Here is a 17798-nt window from a genome sequence, read left to right on the forward strand (position 1 = left end):
GGGACTCTCAAGAGTCTTCTCCAACACCACAGTTCAAACGCATCAATTCTTCGGCGCTCAGCCATCTTCACAGTCGAACTCTCACATCCATACATGACCACAGGAAAAACTATAGCCTTGACTAGACGGACCTTAGTCAGCAAAGTAATGTCTCTGCTTTTAAATACACTATCTAGGTGGTCATAACTTTTCTTCCAAGGAGTAAGTGTCTTTTAATTTCATGGCTGCAGTCACCATCTGCAGTGATTTTGGAGCCCCCCAAAAATAAGTCTGACACTGTTTCTACTGTTTCCCCATCTATTTCCCATGAAGTGATGGGACTGGATGCCATGATCTTCGTTTTCTGAATGTTGAACTTTAAGCCAACTTTTTCACTCTCCTCTTTTTCTTTCATCAAGAGGCTTTTAGCTCCTCTTCACTTTCTGCCATAAGGGTGGTGTCATCTGTATATCTGAGGTTATTGATATTTCTCCTGGCAATCTTGATTCCAGCTTATGTTTCTTCCAGTCCAGTGTTTCTCATGATGTACTCTGCAAATAAGTTAAATAAGCAGGGTGACAATATACAGCCTTGATGTACTCCTTTTCCTATTTGGAACCAGTCTGTTGTTCCATGTCCAGTTCGAACTGTTGCTTCCTGACCTGCATACAGATTTCTCAAGAGGCAGGACAGGTGGTCTGGTATTCCCATCTCTTTCAGAATTTTCCACAGTTTATTGGGATCCACACAGTTCACGGCTTTGGCATAGTCAATGAAGCAGAAATAGATGTTTTTCTGGAACTCTCTTGCTTTTTCAATGATCCAGCGGATGTTGGCAATTTGATCTCTGGTTCCTCTGCCTTTTCTAAAACCAGCTTGAACATCAGGGAGTTCACGGTTCACGTATTGCTGAAACCTGGCTTGGAGAATTTTTAGCATTACTTTACTAGCATGTGAGATGAGTACAATTGTGCAGTAGTTTGAGCATTCTTTGGCATTGCCTTTCTTTGGAATTGGAATGAAAACTGACCTTTTCCAGTCCTGTGGCCACTGCTGAGTTTTCCAAATTTGCTGGCATATTGAGTGCAACACTTTCACAGCATCATCTTTGAGGATTTGAAACAGCTCAACTGGAATTCCTTCACCTCCACTAGCTTTGTTCATAGTGATGCTTCCTAAGGCCCACTTGACTTCACATTCCAAGATGTCTGGCTCTAGATTAGTGATCACATCATCATGATTATCTGGGTCGTGAAGATCTTCTTTTATACAGTTCTTCTGTGTATTCTTGCCACCTCTTCTTAATATCTTCTGCGTCTGTTAGGTCCATACCATTTCTGTCCCTTATCGAGCCCATCTTTGCCTGAAATGTTCCCTTAGTATCTGTAATTTTCTTGAAGCGATCTCTAGTCTTTCCCATTCTGTTGTTTTCCTCTATTTCTTTGCATTGATCACTGTAGCAGGCTTTCTTATCTGTTCTTGCTATTCTTTGGAACTCTGCATTCAGATGCTTATATCTTTCCTTTTCTCCTTTGCTTTTCGCTTCTCTTCTTTTCACAGCTATTTGCATTTCTTTTCTTTGGGGATGGTCTTGATCCCTGTCTCCTGTACAATGTCACGAACCACATTCCATAGTTCATCAGACAGTGTCTATCAGATCTAGGCCCTTAAATCTATTTCTCACTTCCACTCTATAACAATAAGGGATTTGATTTAGGTCATACCTGAATGGCCTAGCGGTTTTCCCTACTCTCTTCAATATGAGTCTGAATTTGGTAATAAGGAGTTCATGATCTGAGCCACAGTCAGCTCCTGGTCTTGTTTTTGTTAACTGTATAGAGCTTCTCCATCTTTGGCTGCAAAGAATATAATCAGTCTGATTTCAGTGTTGACCATCTGGTGATGTCCATGTGTAGAGTCTTCTCTTGTGTTGTTGGAAGAGGGTGTTTGCTATGACCAGTGCATTTTCTTGGCAAAACTCTATTAGTTTTCTCAATGTTGAACTTTAAGCCAACTTTTTCGCTCTCCTCTTTCACATTCATCAAGAGACTTTTCAGTTCCTCTTCACTTTCTGCCATAAAGGTGGTGTCATCTGCATATCTGAGGTTATTGATATTTCTCCTGGCAATCTTGATTCCAGCTTGTGCTTCTTCCAGCCCACCGTTTCTCATGATGCACTCTGCATATAAGTTAAATAAGCAGGGTGACAATATATAGCCTTGATGTACTCCTTTTCCTATTTGTAACCAGTCTGTTGTCCCATGTCCAGTTCTAACTGTGGCTTCCTGACCTGCATATACGTTTCTCAAAAGGCAGGTGAGGTGGTCTGATATTCCCATCTCTTTCAGAATTTTCCACAGTTTATTGGGATCCACACAGTCAAAGGCTTTGGCATACTCAATAAAGCAGAAATAGATGTTTTTCTGGAATTCTCTTGCTTTTTCCATGATCCAGTGGATGTTGGCAATTTGATCTCTGGTTTCTCTGCTTTTTCTAAAACCAGCTTGAACATCTGGAAGTTCATGGTTCACATATTGCTGAAGCCTGGCTTGGAGAGTTTTGAGCATTACTTTACTAGTGTGTGAGATGGGTGCAATTGTGCGGTAGTTTGAGCATTCTTTGGCATTGCCTTTCTTTGGGATTGGAATGAAAACTGAGTTTTCCAAATTTGCTGGCATGTTGAGTGTAGCACTTTCACAGCATCAGCTTTCAGGATTTGAAACAGCTCAACTGGAATTCCATCACCTCCCCTAGCTTTGTTTGTAGTGATGCTTTCTAAGGCCCACTTGACTTCACATTCCAGGATGTCTGGCTCTAGGTGAGTGATCATACCATCGTGATTATCTTGGTCGTGAAGATCTTTTTTGTACAGTTCTTCTGTGTATTCTTGGCACCTCTTCTGAATATCTTCTGCTGCTGTTAGGTCCATACCATTTCTGTCCTTTATCGAGCCCATCTTTGCATGAAATGTTCCCTTGGTATCTCTAATTTTCTTGAAGAGACCTCTAGTCTTTCCCATTCTGTTGTTTTCCTCTATTTCTTTGCATTGATCGCTGAGGAATGCTTTCCTATCTCTCCTTGCTATTCTTTGGAACTCTGCATTCAGATGCTTATATCTTACCTTTTCTCCTTTGCTTTTCGCTTCTCTTCTTTTCACAGTTATTTGTAAGGCCTCCCGAGACAGCCATTTTGCTTTTTTGCATTTCCTTTCCATGGGGATTGTCTTGATCCCTGTCTCCTGTACTGTGTCACAAACCTCCATCCATAGTTCATCAGGCACTCTATCTATCAGATCTAGGCCCTTAAATCTATTTCTCACTTCCAGTCTATAACCATAAGGGATTTGATTTAGGTCATACCTGAATGGCCTAGTGGTTTCCCCTACTTTCTTCAATTTAAGTCTGAATTTGGCAATAAAGAGTTCATGATCTGAGCCACAGTCAGCTCCTGGTCTTGTTTTTGCTGACTGTATAGAGATTCCCCATCTGTGGCTGCAAAGAATATAATCAGTCTGGTTTCAGTATTGACCATCTAGTGATGGCCATGTGTAGAGTCTTCTCTTGTGTTGTTGGAAGAGGGTGTTTGCTATGACCAGTGCATTTTCTTGGCAAAACTCTATTAGCCTTTGCTCTGTTTCATTTTGTATTCCAAGGCCAAATTTGCCTGTTACCCCAGGTGTTTCTTGACTTCTTACTTTTGCATTCCAGTCCCCTGTAGTGAAAAGGACATCATTTTGGGGTGTTCATTCTAAAAGGTCTGATAGGTCTGCATAGAACCATTCAACTTCAGCTTCTTTAGCATTACCGCTTGTGGCCATAGACTTGGATAACCTTGATACTGAATGTTTTGCCTTGGAAACAGATCATTCTGTCATTTTTGAGATTTCATCCAAGTACTGTATTTCAGACTCTTTTGTTGACCATGATGGCTACTCCATTTATTCTAAGGGATTCCTGCCCACAGTAGTAGATATAATGGTCACCTGAGTTAAATTCACCCATTCCAGTCCATTTTAGTTCGCTGATTCCTAGAATGTCGACGTTCACACTTGCCATCTCCTGTTTGACCACTTCCAATCTACCTTGATTCATGGACCTAACATTCCAGGTTTGTATGCAATATTGCTCTTTACAGCATTGGACCTTGCTTCTATCACCAGTCACATCCACAGCTGAGTATTGCTTTTGCTTTGGCTCCATCTCTTCATTCTTTCTGGAGTCATTTTTCCACTGATCTCCTGTAGCATATTGGGCACCTACCAACCTGGGGAGTTCCCCTTTCAGTATCCTATCATTTTGCCTTTTCATACTGTTCATGGGGTTCTGAAGGCAAGAATACTGAAGTGGTTTGCCATTCCCTTCTCCAGTGGACCACATTCTGTCAGACCTCTCCATCATGACCCGCCTGTCTTGGGTGGCCCCACACGGCATGGCTTAGTTTCACTGAGTTAGACAAGGCTGTGGTCCTCGTGGTTAGATTGACTAGTTTTCTGTAAGTATGGTTTCAGTGTGTCTGCCCTCTGATGCCTCTCTCAGCACCTACCGTCTTACTTGGGTGTCTCTTACCTTGGACGTGGGATATCTCTTCACGGCTGCTCCAGCAAAGCACAGCCAGTGCTCCTTACCTTGGACAGGGGTATCTTCTCATGGCCGCCCCTCCTGACCTTGAACGTGGAGTAGCTCCTTTCGTCCCTCCTGCTGTATATTAGAGAATTTACAGTGTTGTGTTAGTTTAAGGTGTATAACTAAGTGATTCATTATTCATGTACATATATCCATTCTTTTCCAGGTTCTTTTCCCATATTGGTTATTATATAATACTGAGTAGAGTTCACTAGGTCCTAAATGATTATCTATTTTATATATAGTAGTGTATATATGTTAATGCCAAACTCCTAATTTATCCCCCCCCCTTTCCCTTTGGTAACAGTAAGTGTTTATTTTTGAAGTCTGCGAGTCTGTTTCTGTTTAGAGAGTAAGTTCATTTGTTTAAATTTTTAGATTCCACATACAAGTAATTTGTCTTTCTCTGTCTGACTTACTTCATTTAATCTCTGGACCCATCCATGTTGGTGCAAATGGCATTTCTTTCCTTTTAATGACTTGACTACTATCCCATTGTATATATGTACCACTTCTTCATCCATTCCTCTGTTGATGGACATTTAGGTGGTTTCCATGTCCACGCTCTTGTTAACAGTGCTGTATCATTTTTAGATGCATTCCCACATGTACATCCTCATTTCAATTCATGATAGTATACTGTGAGTGTCCGTTATACATGCATACATGGATTCCTTAGTATACAGAACTGATTCAAATGAATTGTAATATTTTTATCCATTCATCTGCTGATGGACATCTAGGTGGCTAGGTGCATGTATCTTTTTGAATTATAGTTTCTCTGGATGTATGCTCAGGAGTGGGATTGCTGGATTTTACAGTTCTATTTTTATCTTTTTAAGGAACCTGTTTGTAGTTCTCCATAGTGGTTGTACCAGTTTACATTCATACCAATAGCTTTGGATGGTTCCTATTTTCTCCACACCCTCTCCAGCATTTATTGTTTGTACAGTTTTTGATGATGGCCATTATTACCATTGTGAAGTGATATTTATTGTAGTTTTGATCTGCAGTTATCTAATAATTAGTAGGAATTGCTGATGAACAGGGACGCCTGGCATGCTGTGATTCAGGGAGTTGCAAAGAGTTGGACACAATGAGCTACTGAAGTGAACTGAATAATTAGTAATGTTGAGCATATTTTCATGTTCTTTTTGGAAACGTGTATGCTTTATTTAAAGAATTGTCTGCTTAGATCTTCTGCCCATTTTTTGATTGTGTTGTTTGTTTTCTTGATATTGAACTGCATGACCCATTTTATATTTTGGAGATTAATGCCTTGTTGGTCGCTTCATTAGCAAATGTTTTCTCCCATTCTGTGGGTTGTCTTTTCATTTTACTTTATGTATTTTTTTTTTTTGCTATGAAAAAGCTTTTAAGTTTTATTATATGCCCTTTGTTTATTTCTCTTTTTATTTTCATTACTCTAGGAGGTCAATCCAAAAAAAAAAAATTGCTACAGTTTATGTCACAGTGTGTTCTGCCTGTGTTTCCCTCCAAGAGTTTTATAGTATGCAGTTTTACATTCAGGTCTTTAAATCCATTTTGAGTTTATTTTTCTGTATGGATTTAGAGAATGTTCTAATTTAATTCTATTACATGTGACTGTCCAGTTTCCCAGCATCACTTTTTGAAGAGAGTGTTTTTCTCTATTATATATTCTTACTTTCTTTGTCATAGATTAATTGACCATAGATGCGTGGGTTTATTTCCAGGCTTCCTATCCTGTTCCATTATCAGTATTTCAGTTTTTGTGCCAGTACCATACTGTTCGGATGACTCTAGCTTTGTAGTATAGTCTGAAGATAACGAGCCTGATTCCACGAGGATTGCTTTTGCTGTTTAGAGTCTTTTATTTTCCATAGGAATTAGAATATTTTAAAATTACTGTTCTGTGAAAAAAGCTGTTGATAATTTGATAGGGATTGCACTGAATCTGTAGATTGCCTAGAGTAGTATGGGCATTTTGACAGTATTGATTCTTCCAATCCAAGAATATGGTGTATCTTTTCATCTCTTTGTATCATTTATTATTTATCTTATTAGTGTCTTATAGTTTTCAAAGTACAATTCTTTTATCTCTTTAGGTAGGTTTATTCCTAGGTATTTTATTCTTTTAATGTGATAGTAAATGGGATTGTTTCATTAATTTCTCTTTCTTATCTTTTGTTTTTAGTGTATAGAAATGCAAGACATTTGTGTGTATTAGTTTTGTACCTTGCGACTTTTGTTGGTGTCTCCAACGAAAATCCCAGCTTGTGTTAAGTAGAAGTGAAATGTAAAGGAAAATAGATTTAAGCGAAACTTGTGAAAAGGGGTCTGTTATGAATAACAGAAGATAATTCTCTTACCTCTATCTCTCTATCACTCATAAGATTCTAAGGATTTTTAGAAGCTCTGTGTAGGGAGCCAAGAAAAAAGACCAAAGATATATTTCTTATTTTATTGTATGACAAGTACCCTCTAAAGTAATATACTCACTATGTGCTGTGTGTATGCTCAGTTGCTCAGTCATGTCCAGCTTTTTGTGACCCCATGGAAAATAGCCCACTAGGCTCCTCTGTCCATTGAATTTTCCAGGCAAGAATACTGGAGTGAATTTCCATTTCCTTCTCCACTGTTCACTATGACTCTTATTTTTGCCTAAAAATGAAGAAAATATAGTAATATTGATGCCAGAAAACTCAGCCTCTCTGCACTGATGCTGAATCGAATTTCAGGGACTGAGTTTTGAGTGAAGTTGAAGAGAGAAGGCTTATTGCTTTGCCAGGCATAGGGGGGCACAATGGGGTCCTGCCCTTGAAAACTGTGTGTCTCAACCTGAGAGAACATGGTGAGGCATTTTATTGTAATAATTCAAGAGTGGGGTTGCTGGTAATATTAAGGTGAGTACAAGGCCTGCACCCCAGGATACTGTTAGGTGTATCCCTTGAGGCAGAACCAGGACCAGGCTGCACACTTGTTTCTTGGCTGCTCCTGCCTTGTCTCTGCGTTCCCTCCCTTCCCTGATTAGCAGATGTTTGAATCTGCCCTTTGGGAGTCAAGGAAGGTCATGGAGGCTGGATCTGTCCCCTACAAACACAGAATAGGGGACACAGAAAGACTTCCATACCTACGAGCCCCCACAGGGTCTACTTGGTTTCAGGATTTTTAGGAAATTGTCAATACTCAAGATACCTATTCCCCTTTCTTTGTATCCCAAATTGATATAATCACAAACAGACCTTTAATAAAGTTAGTGTAGGAAACAAAATTTAAGATGAATAAAAAAATAATTGGAGGGATGGAATAAGAATTTTCCTTCCACCTTTCTGAGTTCTTAGTTGAAACCCCTATAGTAAAAGACAGATTATGAAAAACAAATTTATTAATGTATATGTCTTACATACACATGGAAGATACCCAGGGGAAAGTGAGTACTCAAATAGGAGGCTTTAGAATTCAGAATTACACACTCTTCTAATAGGAAGAGAGGAGGAGGAGGGATGTAGGCCTCTTAAGTAAGAGTAAATGATTTTAGGAAAAATGAATGGGCCCTCAAGAGACTAGCTGAGAGCTATCATAGTTTGTAACAAAGCTTTTCTGGATCGAGTGTGGGCTTCTTGTTTCCTCCTCCTGTGATAAGAGTTAATCTTCTCTGGTGAAGCTTTACGGGAGTGAGTTCCTTTTGGAGGGTCTTCCAGCAGATAAAGGGGTATTCTAGGAAAATCTGTCCCTCGATTTTTTTTTAAGTGCCTACTACTGCCCAAAATAATCAGTATGCCAAAGTGGCATGTTTTAGGCTACTATATTCTGCAACCCTCCATAATAGTAACAGATTTTTAATAATTTATTAAAATATCTAAAAGATGGAGAAAATGTTTGAGAATTTACATTAATTTTTAATATTATCCAGGAGAGTTAAGGGGACAAAAGAAATGTAAGAGTAATAAAAGTAAGAGTGAAAATAACAGTAAAGCATTTAAAATCACAATTTAAAAAATAAATTTCCAGTAAGGTAAAACATACCTAGAGTAACAGGCAAGTTTGACCTTGGAGTACAAAAATGAAGCAGGGAAAAGGCTAACAGAGTTTTGCCAAGAGAACACACTGGTCATGGTAAACACCCTCTTCCAACAACACAAGAGATCACTCTATACATGGACATCACCAGATGGTCAATACCAAAATCAGACTGCTTTTTTTCTTTGCAGCTGAAGATGGAGAGGTTCTATACATTCAGTAAAAACAAGACTGGGAGCTGACTGGGGGTCAGGTCATGAACTCCTTATTGCAAAATTCAGACTTAAAATGAAGAAAGTAGTGAAAACCACTAGACCAAAATCTCTTTTGATTATATGGTACAAGTGACAATTAGATTCAAGGGATTATATCTGATAGACAGAGAGCCTGAAGAGCTATGGATGGAGGTTTGTGACATTGAATAGGAGACAGTGATCAAGAAAAAGAAATTCAAAAAGACAAAATGATTGTCTGAGGAGGCCTTACAAATAGCTGAGAAAAGAAGAGAAGTGAAAGGCAAAAGAGAAGAGGAAAAATACATCCATCTGAATGCCAAAGTTCCAAAGAATAGCAAGGAGAGATAAGAAAGCCTTCCTCAAACTACCACACAATTGCACTCATCTCACAAGCTAACAATGTAATGCTCAAATTCTCCAAGCTAGGCTTCAACAGTATGTGAACCAAGAACTTCCAGATGTTCAAGATAGATTTAGAAAAGGCAGAGGAACCAGAGAACAAATTGCCAACATCTGTTGGATCATAGAAAAAGCAAGAGAATTCCAGAAAAAACAGCTACTTCTGTTGGATTGACTGCACTAAAGCCTTTGACTGTGTGGATCATGACAAACTGTGGAAAGATGGGTTCAATAAAGGACAGAAATGGTAGGGACCTAACAGAAGCAGAAGATATTAAGAAGAGGTGGCAAGAATACACAGAAGAACTATACAGAAAAGATCTTCATGACCCAGATAATCATGATGGTGTGATCACTCACCTAGAGCCAGACATCCTGGAATGTGAAGTCAAGTGGGCCTTAGGAAGCATCACTATGAACAAAGCTAGGGGAGGTGATGGAATTCCAGTTGAGCTATTTCAAATCCTGAAAGTTGATGCTGTGAAAGTGCTGCACTCAATATGTCAGCAAATTTGGAAAACAACAGTGGCCGCAGGACTGGAAAAGGTTAGTTTTCATTTCAATCCCAAAGAAAGGCAATGCCAAAGAATGCTCAAACTACCACATAGTTGCACTCATCTTACACGCTAGTAAAGTAATGCTCAAAATTCTCTAAGCCAGGCTTCAGCAACACATGAACCATGAACTTCCTGATGTTCAAGCTGGTTTTTGAAAAGGCAGAGGAACCAGAGATCAAATTGCCAACATCCGCTGGATCATTGAAAAAGCAAGAGAGTTCCAGAAAACATCTATTTCTGCTTCATTGACTATGCCAAAGCCGTGGACTGTGTGGATCCCAATAAACTGTGGAAAATTCTGAAAGAGATGGGAATACCAGACCACCTGTCCTGCCTCTTGAGAAACCTATATGCAGGTCAGGAAGCAACAGTTAGAACTGGACATGGAACGACAGACTGGTTCCAAATAAGAAAAAGAGTACATCAAGGCTTTATATTGTCACCCTGCTTATTTAACTTATATGCAGAGTACATCATGAGAAATGCTGGGCTGGAAGAAGCGCAAGCTGGAACCAGGATTGCCAGGAGAAATATCAATCACCTCAGATATGCAGATGACACCACCCTTATGGTAGAAAGCAAAGAAGAACTAAAGAGCCTCTTGATGCTTAAAACTGAACATTCAGAAAACTAAGATCATGGCATCCAGTCCCATCATTTCATGGCAAATAGATGTGGAAACAATGGAAACAGTGACAGACTTTATTTTGGGGGCTCCAAAATCACTGTAGATGGTGACTGCAACCATGAAACAAAAAAAACCCCGCTTACTCCTTGGAAGAAAAGCTATGACCAACCTAGACAGCATATTAGAAAGCAGAAACATTAATTTGCCAACAAAGGTCTGTCTATTCAAAGCTCTTGTTTTTCCAATAGTCATGTATGGATGTGAGTGTTGGACCATAAAGAAACCTGAGCACCAAAAAATTAATGCTTTTGACCTGTGTTGTTGGAGAAGACTCTTGAGAGTCCCTTGCATTGCAAGGAGATCCAACCAGACCATCCTGAAGGAAATCAGTCCTGAATATTCATTGGAAGGACTGATGCTGAAGTTGAAGCTCCAAAACTTTGGCTACCTGATGCAAAGAAATAACTCATTGGAAAAGACCCTGATGCTGGCAAAGATTGAAGGCAGGAGGAGAAGGGGACAACAGAGGATGAGATGGTTGGATGGCATCACCAACTCAATGGACATGAGTTTGAGCAAGCTCCAGGAGTTGGTGATGGACAGGGAGGCCTGGCATGCTGCAGTTCATGGGGTCCCAAAAAGTCAGACACAACTGAGTAAATGGTACTGAACTGAACTTAAGGTGAAGCATATTCTCATACATCTACCAAAGGATAGAAATAGACCTGTATATTTCTAACTAAATCCTCTTTGTTCACTTTCCAAATCCTGAGATCCTTGGAAGGGAAGGGAATCAAGGGGCAGAGAGTTGGGTCTTTGTTTCTCTCTTTGGCCTGGCTCAGGCTGCTTGTATATTCTTTATAAGACCTGTGAAGGTGAGAAACAGAATTTTCAACAGAAAACCACAAGTGAACATGCTCTTCCAGTCCACCTGCGAATCTTGAAGCACACTTAGGAGCATAAAAACAGCAGTCAAATTCACTTTTAAATGTCTTTAACATTTATTTTGTTGGAATTATTTAGCTACTTGGTCTTGAATATAGAACTGTTTTCTTATTTTTAAGTGTAAATATTTTATTAAGAAGTATAGCAGATATTTAAATCACTAGAACAGATGAATTGTATTTGCATATTATTTCTATATTGCTGAAAGAATGTTGTAAATGAATTCAGCACCATGGTGTTAGGGGACTAGAAAGAGAAACTTGGGAACCAATCGATGATTATCAAGGTAAAGGTACATATTCCCCAGGTGGCAAATTCTACCTATTCTGACTTTTATTATCCTTAGGATAATGTTCTATTTATTTCGTGAGTACAGAAGTTTTAATTGGATATGTCATGTTTCAAAGACAAAAGAAATGCCTAATTCACTCTAACAAACTTGTTAGTCACTGTTTATACCAAGAGGATTTCTACTCTACAGAGAATAATATTGTTTTCTTTTTCCTTTGTTGATAAATCAAAGTTTTACACTGACCTACAGCAGCCAAGCATACTTTAAAGCAAAATCATCTCCGACTAATACAGATATACAGCCTTTTAGCTTTATGTATTGTTATTTTTGCCCCCCTTTTTGATTTTTTGAGAAATATAATTCAAAAATAATTCAGTAAGAAAATATTGTTTGTCACTAATTTATCTAAGAAAAATATTTATAGGTTTTAATGTATTTCAATTCTAATAATATTAACTGAAGTTTTATGATTTTTTTTCCTTTAATAATGTTATGTTTCTTATATAGTTTTGCTTGTTTGAAGGGATGCTTGGGCAGTGTAGGAATGATTTGAACTTTACCCTTAACTGGGTAAAGTCAGTTATTCTGGAAATGTGATTTTTGTGCTTTACTCTGCCAGTGCAGGATCTTTTTCTTAAAAAAAATAAAAAAAGAAAAAGGTGGTGGTAGGGGGTGTTACAGTCTCAGTCTACCCTAATTCTGTTACTGTTTGCTTTGTTCTGCAATCACTCTGATCCTCCTGGCAGGGAACAAGATCCAGAGAACAAAACTAGTAGTGACTGTGTAGATAAAAAGGCAGTGAATTCTGCTTTTAAGGCAAAGAGGGAATAGTCTACAAAAGAATGAAAATGGGAATAAAAGTACAGCATTGTTAACCTGCAGATCTGTTGTACCTTTGAAAATCTTACACTGCCAAAAAAAAAAAAGTGGCACTACAAAGATACATAATTATGTGACTGAAAATCTTGAAAAGGGTCACCATTCAGCTTATGGCCAATATTTGACAATGAAATAGACTACATTATTCATGGTTGAGAAACTATAGACCCCTTTTCCTTAAAATGACAGGACAGTGTTTCAGCAGTATATGGGATACCATAATGTATTTTATATATATATATATATATATGTAATACTATATAGACATACTGTATTATTTATTCTCTGCCAGAACAACTCTTTAGACATGATGAAGATGATGGGGTCAAGAAGAGTACTCCAGAGAAGAATTGGAAAGAAATGTCAGAGCAGACATTACAGAAGGTATTCTAATCTTTAAGATATTGAACTGAGCAAGTGAAATCTGAATTTTAACATAAAGGATTATGTTTTAAAACGAGGGCTCATGAACTTAAACCTTGTGTGAATCCTTAATTTAAATTCAAAATCATTGGCTTACCAAAATGGGGTTAAAAAATCAATGTTAGTGAAATAAAAAATGTGGAAACATTTATGCTTCTTTTGAGATAGATTTAAAATATTTTTAAGTGATAAAAAGAATGAATTTAACAATAGAAAGTATAAAAAATTTTTACATTTAAACACATTTAAAAAAAAGCATAGTTTCAGTTTCATGTAGTAAAATGGTAATATGTTTATAATTTTAAAGTTAAAAAGTATACATTCTCATCTCATTTTAGATAAACATTTATGCCCATATGATTTGGTATAACTCTCCCTGTTTTAACAGAACCCCTCCATATAAATCCTATAGTCACTTTACAGCCTGGTTATCTTCATTAATAAAATGTTGTTTAAAAATCTTAACATTTATCTTTGCAATTTTGTACTTAACTCGTAGTCATCAATTTCAGTTAAATGGGCTTGGTTTTATTTTAGCACTTTTTGTTATTGTTATAAAGGAAATGTTCTTTAAATAGATTATTCTTGTAACCAGTTACCACTTGGATACTTAGAAAAACCTGGAAGTGTCCATATATATAGACAAAATTATTAATGTAGTTATTTAAATTTTCTACATCTGTGGATTGATTTGTAGGAAATCTATTGATATACAGCAGATGATGAGATTCCTTATAGTCAGGTAACAAAGGCTGTCATCTCATTATTACTGAATGACACATATTAGTTTGACATTATAACATAGAGAACAAGAAATGCTCATGTTCATTTATCTTAAGGTAAAATAAGTAATTGAAATAAAGTAAGTACTTCCAGATAGAATGCCATACAGTTTATAGCAGCTTACCTTTTTTGTTTCAGATCAATTTGTTCATTTTTGCCAGGTTTTGTATAATTTTTATCTCCATGGACATATTATACTATACTGCTACTTACTACCTTGGGGTATAAACCCTAGAGAAATTTATTATTTCATTCCAACTGCCATAAATAATGTGGAGGAGGAAAAATAATTTTCCTCTATTCTTCTAGGTTCTTGGATAAGACATCCCTTGTAATAAAAAGACAGGTTAACAGAGAAAAATCAAAGTTTAATAACATGTGTACTTCCTATATACATGGGAGATAATGCATGGAAACTGACACTGTGAAATGGCCTAAGCTGTCACCTTAAATACCTTCTTTAACTAAAGACAAGAAAAGATGTTGGGGCTCTGGAGTCAGTTACTGCTCAGTTTTTAGATGTTCTCCTAGGACTGCAGTTTCTTAAAAACAACCAGCTCAAGAGATGACATGTGCCAAAGAGACATTTTAGAGTGTCAGAATTCTGCTCCCCTTAATTGCCTACTACTATAGCAGATCCAGAAATCTATTTTAACTCCTGAAAAACCCAAAGGAATTATTTTCATAGGACCATGTGTCAAATTTGTCACTTAAAAAAAATAATCAATTGTATGAGTCATAATTTAACCCCTTTTAGTTGAGTTTCCTTATTTTACAAGGATAAATATGAAATTCAGAATGGCTTTAAAAGATACTGAAAACATGAGTAGAAATGAAATGTATGAGTAGATTTTTTTTTTTTTAATACTAACATTTCAACCTTTATGGAGTAAATTGTGTCTCCCTTCTCCAGGGGATCTTCCCAATCCAGGGATCGAGCCCAGGTCTCCTGCATTGCAGGCAGATTCTTTACCATCTGAGCCACCAGGAAGCCCAATTGTGTCTCCTCCCACAACCAAATTCTTATGTCAAAGTCCTAATCTCCTGTATCTCAGAATATGACTATATTTGAAGATGAAGGTCTTTAAAGAGTTAGGTTAAAATGAGGTTGCTGCTGCTGTTGCTGTGAAGTCGCTTCAGTCGTGTCCGACTCTGTGCGACTCCATAGACGGCAGCCCACCAGCCTCCCCCGTCCCTGGGATTCTCCAGGCAAGAATACTGGAGTGGGTTGCCATTTCCTTCTCCAATGCATGAAAGTGAAAAGTGAAAGTGAAGTCGCTTAATTGTATCTGACTCTTTATCAGAGTTTAATTCACTCAGTCTGTGTAGTAATACACAAACTTCAAAAAGTCAGGTGTTTTATTTCAGTTTTGAAAGAAGCCATCTTTTTGGTAAATTAAATTCTCAGTACTGGACTTGAGATAATCTATTAGCACACAAACCAAATGCCTTTAACAATTCCCTAGACTTTCATTTTCAGATATAGGTTGAAACTTTTCCTTTCTGTTTTTGGAGAAATAAAGTCAATTTGGGAGAAGGAAATGGCAACCCACTCCGGTATTCTTACCTAGAGAATCCTGTGGACAGAGGAGCCTGGTGGGCTGCTGTTCATAGGGTCGCACAGAGTCGGACAGGACTGAAGTGACTTAGCATGCATGCATGCATTAGAGAAGGAAATGGCAACCCACTTCAGTATTCTTGCCTAGAGAATCCCAGGGTCAGAGGAGCCTGGTGAGCTGCTGTCTTTGGGGTCACACAGAGTCAGACACGACTGAAATGACTTAGCAGCAGCAAAGTCAATTTGACAACAATTTTTAGAGAGTGACCTTGAATAACACTTTCATATGTGCTATGAACTTTCCCTCATCAAATTCTTTAGCAGTAGTATCTATGTTGTTCCCCATTTTAAACTAAAATACAAATAATCTTGACTAGTTCTTATGATTAAACATAGATTCACAGTAGGCAGTTAAGAAACTTTAAACATTTTAAACATACCAGACCTTAAAAAGGTATTTCTCCATTGTTGCATATGAAATTTTCATGAGTTGTACCCAATCTTAATAAAAAAAAATAATGCCAGTTTCCAGGATTGAGCTCTCAAATTTAAGATGTTTGCTACATTTCTTCATAACATATTATATTTTAATATAATATATGTAAGTTGATATAAAATATATAAATATAAAATATATAAAATATAAAAGTATAAGTTGATTTAAAAGCTAATTCAGCAGTATTTAGTGTAGGTAACTGCAATTTTATCTCAAGTAATTTTATTAAATAGCTGTTATGATTAATAATAATGAAATGATGGTGATAAAATGTTTAGAACTTACTATTTGCTAAGAATTGTTATATATGATCATATTTAATACTTATAACTTAGAAGATAGCTGTTACTATTCCCATTTTACAGATGCGGAAAGTAAAGGTAAAATAGATTAATATCTCCTGGGGTAAAACAGAGCTAGAAGTGAGATCTAGACCAGGCTCAAAATTCAGTTTCCTCCAGACTGAACTCCTTCTTAATAATATTTTTATATCATCACTGTCAAAATAGTTTTTAACATTATAATCATTTATTTTCATGAATTAAAAAAAATAAACTCCCTTTAAATTCACTCCACCTTGGAATCTAACATGCCAAAATATTTTAAAGTATATTTATGAAAACTATACTATTTGGGGCAGTGATTAAAAAATCATTGAGAGAAACTGAAGAGATTATAAAAGGGTGATATTCCTGATTTGCTTGTAGAATTTTTTACTAAATGGAGAATATGATTTGGTGATAGAGTGATTTGGGAAAAGTAAAAATGTTCATGTATTCCTGAACATGGTATTTTTTGTCACATTATCCAGCTCTCCAGTAAAGTATTTGCGTTGAGAGGGAACAATAGAATTTGTTTCCCAGAGATCTACAGTAGTCGGGTGCAAACTCATACACGTCTACTCTTGTTTTGTCTTTAGATGAAAATAGTATATAAGGTGATGGCTTAAGCCATTTTGGGGAGTTACTCAGTTTTTCTGGATATCTCCCAAGTATACAGGAGTTATACATGTTATTAAATTTTAGTTTTGCTGTTTTAAATCTGTCTTATATCAATTTCATTCTTAGACCAGTTAAAGAACCTAGAATGGTAGAAAGAAATGTTTTCCTTCCCAATAGTAGATTATAAAACCAAAGCGTTTATGGTCTCACAGAACTCTGCAGAGCTTATTAGTATAGTTAGCTCTATATCCCATTGTGTAAAATTTTAACTTCTTTTACCATCTGTCCTTTATTTAAAAGATGTATTATTGCATTTTGGAATGTATTTATCTATACCACCTTAGAATTATTTAGAAATTAAGTAGTTTACATTTTTATTTTGTCCTTATGCTAAATGAAATTTTATTTTTATAAGTTAGAAATAATAAAAATACAGTAGATTCTCTTTGGGCTTTTAAAAGAATAAATAAAACTGTTTTGTTTAGGTCATTGAATTGGAAAATCGGCTAAAATCTTTTGAGAAAAGGTCAAGAAAACTAAAAGAAGGGAATAAAAATTTAATGAAAGAAAATGATTTCCTGAAATCCCTTGTTAAAGAGCAGCAAGAAGATGCAAAGACCAGAGAAAAAGAGCTGGAACAGCTAAAAAAGGAAAGTAAAGGTGTGGAAAAAGACAAAGCTAAACTTGAGGCAAAAATCAGTGAGCTAGAGGTAGAAGTTATTTCCCTAAGGAGACAAGTGGCAGAAGCTAATGAGTTGAGAAATGAAAATGAAGAGCTGATGAATTCAGTGGAGAAATTACAGCATTCAGCGGACAAAGCTAAATCTGAGATGGCCACCACGGAAGCGCAATCTGGATCTGGGCAATCTGAGTATAAGACAACCACTACCAAGGTTAAATTTAAAACAGCCAAGAAAAAGTGCTCTGTGGGTCGTTACCACACTGTTCTCAATCACTCCATCAAGGTCATGAGCAATGTGTTTGAGAACCTCAGCAAGGACGACTGGGAGGATGTGAGTGAAAGCAGGTAAAGCTCTCATTAACTTAGGTCTGTAGTG

At 37.0% G+C, this 17798-nt stretch overlaps 1 protein-coding gene across 3 annotated transcripts in view; it reads left to right on the plus strand.

Annotated features, from left to right (window-relative positions):
- The window catches only part of CNTLN (centlein), a 357273-nt gene that overhangs the window by 242337 nt on the left and 97138 nt on the right, over window positions 1-17798 (plus strand). For all 3 annotated transcript variants that reach the window (XM_060409518.1, XM_015093231.4, XM_027964566.3), the window contains exons 14-15: window positions 12832-12923; window positions 17226-17767. In XM_060409518.1, the coding sequence (XP_060265501.1) occupies window positions 12832-12923; window positions 17226-17767 (634 nt within the window). The remainder of the gene's footprint in view (window positions 1-12831; window positions 12924-17225; window positions 17768-17798) is intronic.

The sequence above is a fragment of the Ovis aries genome, chromosome 2 (assembly GCF_016772045.2).
Source record: "Ovis aries strain OAR_USU_Benz2616 breed Rambouillet chromosome 2, ARS-UI_Ramb_v3.0, whole genome shotgun sequence".
Taxonomy (NCBI): domain Eukaryota; kingdom Metazoa; phylum Chordata; class Mammalia; order Artiodactyla; family Bovidae; genus Ovis; species Ovis aries.